This window comes from Nilaparvata lugens, chromosome 9 (genome assembly GCF_014356525.2).
Source record: "Nilaparvata lugens isolate BPH chromosome 9, ASM1435652v1, whole genome shotgun sequence".
Taxonomy (NCBI): domain Eukaryota; kingdom Metazoa; phylum Arthropoda; class Insecta; order Hemiptera; family Delphacidae; genus Nilaparvata; species Nilaparvata lugens.
Window position 1 is genome coordinate 13,851,861 of NC_052512.1, and position 13,473 is coordinate 13,865,333.

The 13,473-nt window shown below is 35.5% G+C and overlaps 1 protein-coding gene across 1 annotated transcript; it reads right to left on the reverse strand.

Moving 5' to 3' along the window:
* Window positions 1-246: 246 nt before the first annotated feature.
* Window positions 247-9,977, reverse strand: LOC120348786. The gene is made up of 7 exons (XM_039435259.1): window positions 9,961-9,977; window positions 9,357-9,761; window positions 6,996-7,154; window positions 5,868-6,047; window positions 3,478-3,664; window positions 2,895-2,928; window positions 247-388 (listed from the first exon to the last, which is right to left on the reverse strand). Exons 4-7 carry the CDS (start codon window positions 5,979-5,981, stop codon window positions 247-249), a joined length of 477 nt encoding a protein of 158 aa, XP_039291193.1. The 5' UTR covers window positions 5,982-6,047; window positions 6,996-7,154; window positions 9,357-9,761; window positions 9,961-9,977.
* Window positions 9,978-13,473: the final 3,496 nt, after the last annotated feature.

Consider the following 13,473-nt stretch of genomic DNA (forward strand, 5'->3'; position numbering starts at 1 on the left):
TTGAACTGGACTGAATTTTAGAAATGTGAAATCATAACCCTATTTCGGACTTTTAAAATGTTATCTAAATTTGGGAGGAAAATAGTTTTTTAAATTTGGGAGTTTCCTTAGTTTTTACTCCCAAACAGTGCTTCTTTGTGAAAACTATAAATAAATAAATTCAATACTGCCATTATTACATGGACCTCACTATAGGATCAGGAATACGAGGGCTGTCTCGAAAGTAGTGAGAATATAGATCTATACTTACACCGCGTCAGCAGTAGCTTCTAGCTCGTATTCCCATCTTGAGCCTATCTCATAAGTATTGCCATACTCGGATCCATGTGTTACATTCGTGATTCGAATCACATCAGGCATATAATTTATCTCTCGAAATGCTCCATCACTGAGAAAATAGCAACATATTTTATCTAGTGCAATATTGGAATCATAGAGTAGAATAACTGCCTCCATTGTGAGAGTGAACAAAAAAGTCAGACTTTGGTTTGAACAAGATATTTATAATATTTTTTGACCGAGCGAGGTGAGCTCTAAGATTCGAGTCAATGGTTTTGCATTTCTCTTTATGTATTCATGTTTATACTAGTAGTTCTGTGAACGGTAGACCTCACGCAGTATTCTCATCCACAAGTAGCTGATTGAAACTATAGACCTTATGGAAATACAGCAATAGACTAGCTTCTCCACACATCTGTGTAATCACTTGTCAGCTGATTTATGATGAATAATTTTATAGACTGATTTTTACTCTAGTATTGGCGTATGAAGGAGGCTCCTTTTTCCTTCTCTATTATACTTGAAATGCAAAATTTCCAAAAACCTTGTATATACGTCGACGCACAATTAAAAAAGGAACATACCTGTCAAATTTCATGAAAATCTATTACTGCGTTTCGCCGTAAATGCACAACATATAAAAATTCAATCATTAAGAGAAATGCCAAACCGTCGACTTGAATCTTGGACTCACTTTGCTAGGTCAATTATCCGCATTTATGACGATGCTTCAAAATAGATGATTTTCATGAAATTCGACAAGTATGTTTGTTTTTGAATCGCGCGTTGACGTATATAATAAGGTTTTTTGAAATTCATCATTTCAAGCATAATATAAAAGAAGAAGGAATTTCCTCCATAGTCCAATATTACTGTAAAAATCATTCATGATTAATCAGCTGTCGAGTGGATTATTAATTGCATGCAATTAATGGTTCAATGTAGCTTAGCGTTTTCTCTCTACCGTTCTCTACTTTCAACTTGAGTTGGACAGTTTTCAGTATGTCCTGTAGGAAATTAGCTTCTGTTGATAGTAGATGATTGGAATTGTCCATACACCAACCCCAACAGCCATTAGCCGTTTTCACACTGATATCTCGCCAACACAACAAAACAGGACATAATTTACTCTGATGGACATTATTAGAGGAGGCTGTGGTGTATAGCTGCGCGAGGTCTACTGTTCTTTGAGCAGTAGGACTTGCTTATGAATATTGTGAATTATTGTCATTTCCATTTTAGTAACTTGAACTTTTAGCAAAGTCGACATTAGGGCCTATGTTTGTTTATTTATACTTCATTTCGATTTTTAGACTTGAGTATTTAGATAAGATTCAATTATACAACCATAATTATACTGAGTGTATATGTATTATGGTACCTAAATTAACTTCATTTAGGGCCGGTTTCTGAGCTCGGGATTTGGCTAAGTTCTAGACTTTGAACAGCTGGAGTTAGAAAAATGGCTTTCCGAAACGGGGCGTAGTCGCAGTCCACGTTTAAATTAAATTTCAAAAAAAAAAAAAAAAAAAACTAAAAAATAAACACAAAATGAAATAAAGTGAAAAAGAGTAAAGTTTCAGCTATTTCAAATTATTTAGGAATTTCTCATTTTGTCAAGAAAACGTTTTTACTTCCCTTGCCCTATTACCATAGGTAAGGAAAGTATTGCTTTCCGAAAAAATTAAGGTACCCAAATTTGTGTGTGTGTGTGTGTGTGTGTGTGTGTGTGTGTGTGTGTGTGTGTGTGTGTGTGTGTGTGTGTGTATGAGTGTATGTGCGTCTGTGTACACGATATCTAATCTCCCAATTAACAGAATGACTTGAAATTTGGAACTTAAGGTCCTTACAATATAAGGATTTTCTCGAAAATGGCTTCAACGATTTTTATCAAATTTATATCAACAATAGCCATTGATAAGCTCTATCAACTGCTACGTCTGTAACTGTAAAAATTCCAGGAGCTCCGCCCATCTATGCAAAGTTTGATTTAAGATTCCCAATTATCAGACTCCAGATACAATTTAAACAAAAAAATCAAAGTGGAAAAGAATAAGCATGAAAATCTCTACAATTAATTACCAGTAACATTTTCACTTGAAATTTAAAATGAGCTCGAAATTCAAGAAAAAGTTATTATTTCAACTGCAAACTGTTGGCCACTGAATCATTCACTATGAAGAAATAGCAGACTTCGTGTGTCTCTAGCGTTATTGTCCTGTCACCAGCTGGCTTGAATCTTTGAGTAGTAGACTTGAGATGCGCGTGAACACTAGCAGGTGATAAATTCTCATAACGGCAAGGAAGGTTGTGTGAGTGCGCCACACCAGATTTTTCAATATTAAAGAAATGAGAAAAAAAAGATTATCATACAAACTGCAACTACGCCCCGTTTCGGAAAGCCATTTCTCTTACTCCAGCTGTTTAAAGTCTAGAACTTGGCTAAATCCCGAGCTCGGAAATCGGCTCTTAATGAAGTTAATTTAACATAATACAGGAGGTGAAATCTATGAGAAGAAGACGAAGTAGAAGGGAAGGAGAAGGGGAAGGGGAAGAAGAAGAAGAAGAAGAAGTGGAAATTGAGTAAAGAACTGTAAAATATAATCAAAACTCACTAGTTTGCAGCAGGAACAGGTCTAGTAAAACCATCTGAAAAAAATTGATGAATAGATTCCAATCAACAAAGATACATGAACTGGATTACAAATATAAAACAGTGCAATTCTCTTTATAGTGAATGTATCACATTAACATTGGTTTGCTATCCTTATCAATGCAACAGATTCTGTCGTTAGACAAAGCAGATAGCTCCATCCTTTTCCAACCCCGTGCTTTTGCTAAATTGTTTCCGGATATAAGATGAAAGCAAGATTCTTTTTTGTGAAAAAATTCACATATCTTTATTCTGTCGACATGTTTCTTGCTGTTGTTGCACATTTTCAAGGCAACAGGTTGACGTTTTTAAAGGTTTTATCATAGAGAAAAGATAGCATAAGAATCCCATGGTCAGTAGAAATCAATCAGTTTGGACGTTTAGTATCAAATTATGGTGTTGTGTATCAAGTTAAGATGATACGGTATTATTCCTGTTAGAATGTACCTATAAAATTATACGATAACCTAGTATTTAAATATATTGAACCAACATCCAAATAATCAATGCTATCATCTTCCCCATGATTGAACAAAATAACTCACGAAATCTGATTGGCTGAAACTTATGGTTGTAGAATATGGTAGCTTTTATTTCCAATTTTCCATAGTTTTCAACAACAGTGACACCGTCTTGATAATAGACTACTGCCAGCTTGCAATCTTCTTTCCTAGTTAATGTGCTCTCAACTCGATGAATGTGCTGAATGTGCTTAACTTTTCGAACTTCCTTCTGCAAAAGAGGTACAGTAGAACCTCTATAATTTGTAGTAATTCTTTGTCCCTCCGACTATGGATTATAGAGGTTTAATTCGTAGTTGAAGGTTAAAGGGACCAAGCGTTTACTACGAATTATAGAGGTTTGATTCGTAGTTGAAGGGACCAAGCCTTTACTACGAATTATAGAGGTTTGATTCGTAGTTGGAGGGACCAAGCGTTTACCACGAATTATAGAGGTTTGATTTCCAGTTGAAGGGACCAAGCGTTTACTACATATAATAGAGGTTTAATTCATAATTGAAGGTTGAAGGGATCAAGAGTTTACTACGAATTATAGAGGTATAATTCGTAGATGAAGGTTGAAGGGACCAAGCATTTACTACGAATTATAGAGGTTTGATTCGTAGTTGAAGGGACCAAGCATTTACTACGAATTATAGAGGTTTGATTCGTAGTTGAAGGGACCAAGAATTTACTACGAAATATAGAGGTTCAATTCGTAGTGGGAGGGACCAAGCATTTACTACGAATTATAGAGGTTTGATTCATAGTTGAAGAGACCAAGCGTTTACTACGAATTATAGAGGTTTGATTCGTAGTTGAAGGGACCAAACGTTTACTACGAAATATAGAGGTTTAATTCGTAATTGAAGGTTGAAGGGACCATGCGTTTACTACGAATTATAGAGGCTTTGGTGCTGGATGATGAAGAGCTGGGGAAGGGACAATGAGAGGAGGTGGAGATGGCTGATATTATAGAATAAGATGAAAATATTATTCGAATTGTTTTTTTGAAAAAAAATTTGTAACTGTTGTTAATTGTTTATAGTTTATATATTATGAATTAGTAATATATTACAATATACAGTGACATCAAATCAAATCAAATCAATTTGGTTTTTATTATCATGATTTCAGGGTACAAATATTGATATTATACAACAACGTTACATCCTCTGCAACCAAACAATCATGAATAAAACTTACAGTTGAACTAAAAAAATTAATCACTATAACTAAATCTAGTTGTTATTATATCGTAGCCCCAGAAAATACAACATTATATTTCAAAAAACTTCATGAAAACTCTCCACAAAGGCAAAGCCTGTGTGTGGAAGAGAATGAGTTGAGTGAGTTATATGTATGGAAACCTTTCAATAAGTTGGAGACTGTTGTAGATATAATACATCAACTTTCAGGATAAGTTATTGGTCGAATACTCCACCTTTTGACGTACATCTGAATTGGAACCCCTTATGAGGAGATGACTTTAAGGTTGTAACTCGAACAGCCTATGTTAAATCTGAACAACCATTGAGTGGTTCATCATTTCAAAAGCCTCTTTAAAACAAGAAGGATGACATCAATAAAAATGTTCTATAATACTTGTATCCAAAATGGCAGCTGATTGAAGTTTTAGTTTTTGGAGAAATTATTGTATTCCATCTATTTGGGATACAAGCATCATAGAACATTCTTATTTATGTCATCTTTTCTGTTTCAAAAAGGCCTTTAAAATGATGTACCACTTAATGGGTGTTTACAATTAAAATATTCGAGTTACAACCCCTTAGTCACCCCCTTATGAGGGGTTGAAATTCAGTTGTACGTCAAAAGTTAGAGTATTCGATCAATAACTTGTTCTGAAAGTTACAGTATTATATCTACAACAGTCTCCAACAGGGTTCCCCATACATATGACTCACTCTTTAATAAGTGCCTATGTTTGAAAACCACAGCTGTAGAAAGTCAACTTCTATATTATTATGAATCCGGAGACATGGTTTTGAGAACAGAAGGTATGGATTAACGGCAGAGGAGAAAGGAAAAAATAAGAAGACAAAGAAAAAGAAAATGCTGGGACATAAAAAAGAAGAAGAGAAAGAAGAAGAAGAAGAAGAAGAGAAAGAAGATGTACCGGAAGCATAACATTGTCACAACGGATAAACAGATAATTTGGATTAGCTGTGTTCTATTGTATCATGCGGCAATATAATGTATATTTTGACTGTAGATTTTGTGATCTTAATAAAGGTGTTTTCTTAACCTTATTTTGACTATTTCTATCAAAATAGAGAGAAACAGTTTTGAATTTATCCTGTTGATTCTCTACCAATCATTAATCTGATATGGTGATCGTGGAATGTGATAAATAAATTCGGTCTATTTGTATTGAAACTTTAGGTAAATAAATTTGATTTGATTTGGGTACCCACCCCACAAATTTGGATATCGAAATGTTGGTCGAAACACTGGTCGAGTTGTTGCTGTGTCATTAATGAGCGAGTAGGAGGTCCGTTTCCATCTGTATTCTGATTCCACATTATCATCGGTCTGATACCATCCCGAAAAAATTTCTTATTAGACACTTTTCCTTATCAAACGCTTCACAATTACTGTAAAAAAAATAACATGGGTTGTTATGGGAATCTTCACACATTGACTTTGAATTGAATTGATGCTTTTTTACAGATTAGCAGGCGAAATTAAAAACTTGACAAACTGAAAACTTGACGTAATGAGATCGTGGAGAATTGTAAATAGACCTAAATCCATCCTCAGTTAGTTATGGATTTATATGCAAGATTTCAAGTTAATGAGTTGAGTAGTTCAGACGTGATGAAGCGGCATTCGTGAATTTCCTATCCCGTTTGTGTATAAGCCAGTTATTTTCTTTATAATATGATATAGACTAGCAGGTAACCCGTGCTCCACAAAGGTCCATTTGAGGCAAAGATAGATTGAATTTAGTTTTATAGTCACCTGCTGATATTGAAAGTATTAGCAACTCTAATAATTTACAATAGAAAAACGTAATAGTGATCAGTGGTCTAGTGGATAGAGTGCTTGCGTAGCAGCCTAGAGATCCCCGGTTCAAACCCGCTTATCAGCACAAGTTTTTGAAGAAATCACTTCCGTTCTATCGGATGGGCTCGTTAAACTGTCGATCCCGGCTGAAGTAAATATGACAATAGAAAGGCCCATTGACGGCTTAAATGATATATTCATGTGTGGTGGAACTTCCGTCAGGAACTCCTCAACAATGAAAGCCATACGAATATTATTATCATTATTATTGGTTTGCTAACCTTGGCTTCAAAACTGGTTGTTTACTCTTTATTATTGAAGTAGACCGCACGAAAATAGTGCGATGAGAGTAGATTCAACGTTGCCAATAGTAAGAGACGATCAAAGTTGTTGACAGCTGATTATAAAATGAAAAACAATTTCAATAATACCACAACGAATTGGCAACGTTTGGAGGGAGGTAAGGAGAGACTGAGCTTTTCCAAATACTATCGGACTATTTTCGTGCGGTCTACTATAGTAGATGGTCATCATACATGATCAGTGGTTGAGGAAAATCATCCATTGGTGATTTGGCGTATTCAGTCAAGAATCGCAAAACCTGTATAGAGTAGCCTATTTGCGAGATCTGTTTTCTGTAAACGACTCTGCTATTCAATGTATAGTATACATCTCTCACTCCATATGGATTCAATCTGCAAAAATGCAAACAATTCTGATTTGAGAAATAGTAGACCATATTCATTAAAACCAATATAATAAACATTGAATTGAATAGAATGTCATCTTCTCAGGTGATACATTGCAAAGTGTAGAAGAGACATCCGCAACTGACCTTTCTCTTATAAATACATTTCTCAATGACAGAAACCTTCTTCTAAATGGGGGAAAGTCAGTCGTGATTTCATTTCAAAATCAGCCCAAATGTCTTTATCGATAATGAAATGTTGGAATTATTAAACGGTACATGATTCTTGGGCTTAGAAATCGACAGTAATTTATCCTGGAATAGTCGAACCCCACATGTCAACCGAAGCCCATTGTGTTCCCAAGTAGTATGTTAATTAGGCAAACCAATACCTGTGTCCTTTACAAGAACCAGGAGTTTTCCCCTATGCTACCATCCCATTTATCACCTAGTTGCTTGTCGCAATCCAGTTTGATATTCTTGGCAGTCTCTTCAGACTGATTAGTCCTCGTGACCTACGTGAGTTCCACACCAGGCTTTCTTTGAAGGTCCTTCTGCTGAAGGAGGGGTCGCCAAATTGCCTCTAGGGCATCTGGCCACACTTGATTCAGCCTCTTGACCCACATATTTGTGCCTGGAGTTTCATCCATCTCCAGACTCTTTGGTTTTTTCTTGAGACAAGAGCCTCACCTCTCCCAAGAAGTTTTGACTGAATGGCCGTCCTTCTCTTAGCAGTGGTGGGGTCTGGTCTCTCCACCCACAAACTCGGGACCTACGTGGGTTCCACTCCTGGCATTTTTGTAGTTCCTTCCGCTGGAGAGGGGTCGCCAAATTTCCTCTAGGGCACCTGGTCACCCTCGACTCAGCCTCTCGACCTACATTTATGCCTGGAGTTTCACCCATCTCTAGTCTCTTGGGTTTTTCTTTTAGCCCCTCCGAAACTGACCCGATGGGGCAGATCCCGTAGGTTTGAAGGTGAGGCAACGTCTAGAGTTGCCTTGAGGTTCCTTCTAGGAGCCTCCTACGACAAGCAGGAATACTGTGGGTGAATTCTGGTTTTCAACACATTCTTGAGTAAGATTTTAGGCTCAAAGCTCCACGAACCCACAGGGGGCTTATGGGCAATATGTATTTGATGTTATTATGTATGTTAGGAATTACCCTGTAGAAGAACTATGGAATGATACTCATGGCTACTGAAGCATTGCATGCACTCCGCACAGCTGGCAGTGGACTGCTTATGATTATATTACAACTGATGCCACTGGGGAGTTGAGTAAACATGCACCACTTCACTGGAGAATGAATGAGAATTGATAGTAGTGAAATAATAACCAGGAGGACCAGAGCCTTGTTCCCTTATCATCAGATGAGAGAGCAAGGTTCAAGAATTGAAGTAAAGAGCAGGCATCATTCAATAATAAAACAGATTCAACAATAGGTATATAATATTCATTGATAATAGTAATAAACTTTAATGAGGGAAGCTCCCGGGCTTCAATAGTAAAACGATTACAAATATTGAATATATGCCATAGAGGATGGTCAAAAATAGGTATGCTATATAATCCAAAAATATTATTAAGATGGCATTAGGTGCCCAAAATTGAAAATTAATCAAAAGTATCTGTGAACAGAAATACAGTATTGAAAAATAGTATAAAAGTAGTAATATTTATTAGCAAATTGAAAAATCAGTAATGTAAGTAAAATTTGGAATATTTAAACTGTAGGCTATTGATTGATATTGAAAATAAATAACTGAATTAGGAATGATTGAATCTGAGAATTTAATGATTTGGAAACAAATGAAACTAGAAAAAATAACCTTAAATTAATCAATCAAAATGTCTAAAACTGCTTTGACTTAATGAAGTAAATTATTGAAATGAAAAAGCTTATTAAGCTTAAGTATTACCAAAGGATGATACAAAATGAGTCAAATACAACTTATGTATTAATATACAAATGCCAGTGAAAATAAGTAGTCTGAATAATAAAGATTATTTGAAATGACTGGCAAAATACTCTAGGCCAGCTGTTAGAATAGTTCTAATGCAATGTAATGAATTTGTAGTAGGTCTGAGCAGGTAATTTCAAAATGGCTGGCAAATCTCCAGGCCAGCTATGAGAATAACTATTATTCAAATTGGTAATGGAATTGTAGTAAATATAATTAGGTAAATAAGTTGATAAAAGGAACAGATACCGCCTTTCAAGTGTGCTGCCGTCCAATCTCAATGTCCAGAGAAATTTGAATATCAGGAACCAGAGTTGAATAAGGAGATTCAATGAGACTTGAAATTCAGGAACCAGGGTTTCAGCAAGGATGATGTATCATGGAGAGAATAATGTAGTTTTTAAAGATGAATAATTGTTCAAAGTTGGAATGTCACAAGACTGTAGGCACTGATTACATGAAAAATCGTGATGCACAATGTATGTCAATGCAGGCTATGCTAGGCTTGCAAAAAATTGAGTTCTAGTATTGTAAGTCCTGATGAAGTGAACCAAATCAATGATTTGTATGTCTTGTTGAATAAAGATATGTAAAGTTCTCAAAATAATTGATAATAATTAATATTGCTAGTTCGAATTTCAACGTGTTTGAAATCTGTAATAGTTCAGAGTTCTTAATGAGAATACTTCACCAAACAATGTTGTAGGAATTGAGAATTAATTGTAAGAAATCACTGAGAAATGAAACGCCGCTCATGAATTTCGACTTGAATACAAAGGTAATTGTTCGAAAAGATAGATGAATTAGTTAAAATCAGCTTGGCAATCGCTGAAAAAGATGTATCAGGAATAACCAGGGAAAGATGCTGTAGAGCGTAGAACAACTGTGTTAGAACAAACGAGAAGCCATTGCGAAAAAGTGGCAAGAAAGACACAAATCTGAATTCATATTCAGAATTAAAATTACAATCAACAAATCAATGCCAAATGGAGAGGCACTAAAAATACTCACTAATACAAAATCAGACAAGAAATACAACTACAGAATACAATAATGACAAAATCGAGAATATTCAATGACAATGGCTGTTGGGTTGGCAACCGACGGAGCGGGAAGGCGCTTAATTGAAAATTACTGAAGAATTTGATGTGAGTTTCAACAGCTACAATACTTGATTTGAGAGAATAAGAGAGAGACACAGGTTAGAATTTTTCAAGGAAAAGATGCACTACATGGGAAGGAAATACTTTGCAAAGCTGCCTTTAGAATTACAAGCAATAGAGAACATAAAAAATTGAGTATAAAACTTAAGGAGTTTTTAATATCATTGTGTCTGTAGTCCCTGCAAGAGTTAAGACTGTTACCGTACTACTTTTTACAACTTCTACCACTTTTTACTTTCCTTGCCCTATTACCATGGGTAAGGAAAGTATTGCTTTCCAAAAAATTTAAGGTACCCTAATTACAAGTTATCTATACGTTTCAAGGTCCCCTGAGTCCAAAAACGTGATTTTTGTGTGTTGGTCTGTGCGTGTGTGTGTGTGTGTGTGTGTGTGTGTGGTGTGTGTGTGTGTGTGTGTGTGTGTGTGTGTGTGTGTGTGTGTGTGTAGCAATTTTATCTTTCCATCTGAAATTAATGTTTTAAAGTGTTCCCCAAGTTCTCCTATTCATCATGTGCAAATAAGTTTCTCTGTGGAATTTTTCCTGTCCAAAATTTCTTCGTCATTTCTAAAGCTAACCTATTAGTGCTGCGTCACCTTGTGTTCAACTTTAAAAATGCAGAACTAATTTTCCACAAACTTTATCCTCAAAATTCAAATATTTCCTGAGGTCATAAATTATTATAAACACTAAAAAATTGTGTTCGTGAGTATTTTAATGTAAGTTCAATTTTTTCTCTCTTGGCACTTTGTCTGATTGGTTCAGTTACAAGTCACAGTGACTTGCAGGCCACAATACTATCTCTCTGCATCAGTACACTGTGTCCGCCACATTCAGCATCAGGATTGAAGATCCGCTGCTCCACTAGTTCCAAGATTCTAGATCTTGTGGGTGTATACTCACCCAGTTCAATTCTCAACCAATCAGAAAAGTAGCCTTCTGCCAACCTCAAGTTTCATAAACTCTATTCTTGCCCGTGTGCAATTTCTGTGTGCTTCCAGTGATCTGGCTTATCTAATGTGCTCAGAACTTTCTGTTTTCAAATTGTTTTCAACTGTATAAAATCAATTCAAATTATTTTCACCATTGTGATGGACATTTCTAGTTTGTGCTAACTGCCACCACTACCTCACATTTTGCATATGTTCTGAACTCTGGCACCTTGTCATTTCAACTACAATTACAAATTCCGTGTGTCGGTCCACCCTGGATTCTGTGGATTCTCTGAGGTCATTCATCGGTCTTCGGTGCTCTTCTCTTCAGTCGATGGAGCTCATCTTATTGGTCGTCGGAGTTCTGCTTCATCGGTCTTTGGTGTCCTTCTCATTGGTCTCCCCTTCTCTCACTGATTGCATCCAAGGTGCCCTGCTGCCTGTCCAGGTCCGAGTCACTGGTGTGTGTCTCACGCGCCCTCCCAGGAACAAGTTAGATGGCCTGACTTGCAACGATTGTTTATCAGATGAGTTTTGTCACTTTCAATATTTTTAGACTTATTCTTTGGTCCATTTTACACAGAGGTATTTCTAATATTCATATTCTAATTCTGTTTTAAATTGCTACATTTCAACTTCCACTTACACTTTTTTATGAGTCTCTTTCTCCTTTTACCTTAATATTGGAAGTCTGTTGTGGAACAATTTTGCCACTTCAAGTATTTGAAGTCACATTCTAGTAATTCTGTATATGTTTGATTCTAGGAATTTTCAACGTTTTCACTTAAATTATCAATCATTTTAATTCAGACAGTATAGCTGTCTTTGCTCTGTTCTACACATTAGCCAAGTTGCTTCTGGTGTACTCTCACGTCATACAAAGTATTGTTATGATTTGTTGAGATTTATTGTGAATTTATTGATGATCCATGGTTGATTATAATCATCTATACTGTGTAATATTTCTACCTTTTTTTGTCATTCATTTTTTCAGGAACAATAATCCTAAGAATCAGTGAAAGTGAATTCACAGACAATTGCTTACCTTCTGAATTATTTGACTTCATAAATTTATTAATTCAGGACTTTTAAATTTCTCTATCCTGTTATTGGTAGAAATCAAACTATTTAAGTTATATTCATCTGTATTTGAATTATATATTAACTTACATTGAAAACTTATCCATAATCATTATTGTATTATTGTATCAGCCCTTTTTATATCTCCATCATCAGTAAACATTTTGTCGTTTGTGAACTATTCTAAGCCTATGACGAAAAGGCAAAATAAAATCAGTCATTGTTTCTGTACAACTTTGTCTTTATTTAGAAAAATCATTATCACAGGTATCAACTTAGAACTATTACATTTTTTAGATTTACAGTGATGGTAGTTAAGTCAGAACGATGGATTTACAATAAGACTACACTAAACTTGGGTGGAAATTCAATTTTTCAAGCCAAACAAAATGTGATTAATTTACTTGGGGCATGCAATAGCAATCATCACACATATTTTATATGAGTTACAGGGAATCCCACTTATGAAATCATGTACTCAAGTATCAACACTACAAATCAAGAAGCGAATATCAATTGCTTTTACTACATAGAGGAATACTCTATTTATTTACTTTGTCAGCATCTGACACAACATTTTAGATGAATTCGCCAAGAAAGTAGGAACAAATAGAGTTATACATTGGACAGCGTACTAAGAAATGTTCTATATCTTCTCTCTCACGAATATTACAAATAGGACAATTCGACATACAGTTCAATTTTGTACCTCTATTATTAACATACAAGTATATAGATGCATTAGTGGCCATTCGCAATTGAGTGATACAACGGACTTTGACAATGGGCATTTGGACTCCAAGCTGCTCACCCATCTTGAAATTGGGATTTAATTCTCTATAGTGAGGGCAATTCATAGAGCTGAGTGCTGCTCCTACATCTCCCGCATACAAACTATCTGCATGATTTCTGAACAAGATTCCCTGTACAGCCTTCAACCTGTGAAAGAGGCCAGCTCTATCTCCCCATGCAATTACGATACCCTGATCACCTCACTTTTTCTGGAGAACGTACGCAGGGCATTCAGGTTTGCTAGGTCCAGGTTATATGAGGATACAGCTATGAAAGCATTTATTGATTTGAAGATGAATTACAGTGATACAATCAAAATTAAAAAAGATTTATATTGAAATGAAGTTGAAGACAACATAAGAAACGTTAAAAATCCCTATGAGTTTTGGACAGCAGTTAAA

What these genes read in the sequence shown, in the direction of transcription:
- LOC120348786 (XM_039435259.1), bottom strand. Translation starts at nt 5,981, where the DNA reads ATGATAATGTGGAATCAGAATACAGATGGAAACGGACCTCCTACTCGC. An exon ending in GTTTCAGCCAATCAGATTTC is followed by an intron (nt 2,929 to 3,477) that starts GTGAGTTATTTT and finishes AATTTTTTTCAG; the next exon opens with ATGGTTTTACTAGACCTGTT. An exon ending in CCTGTTCCTGCTGCAAACTA is followed by an intron (nt 389 to 2,894) that starts GTGAGTTTTGAT and finishes CTATTTTCTCAG; the next exon opens with TGATGGAGCATTTCGAGAGA.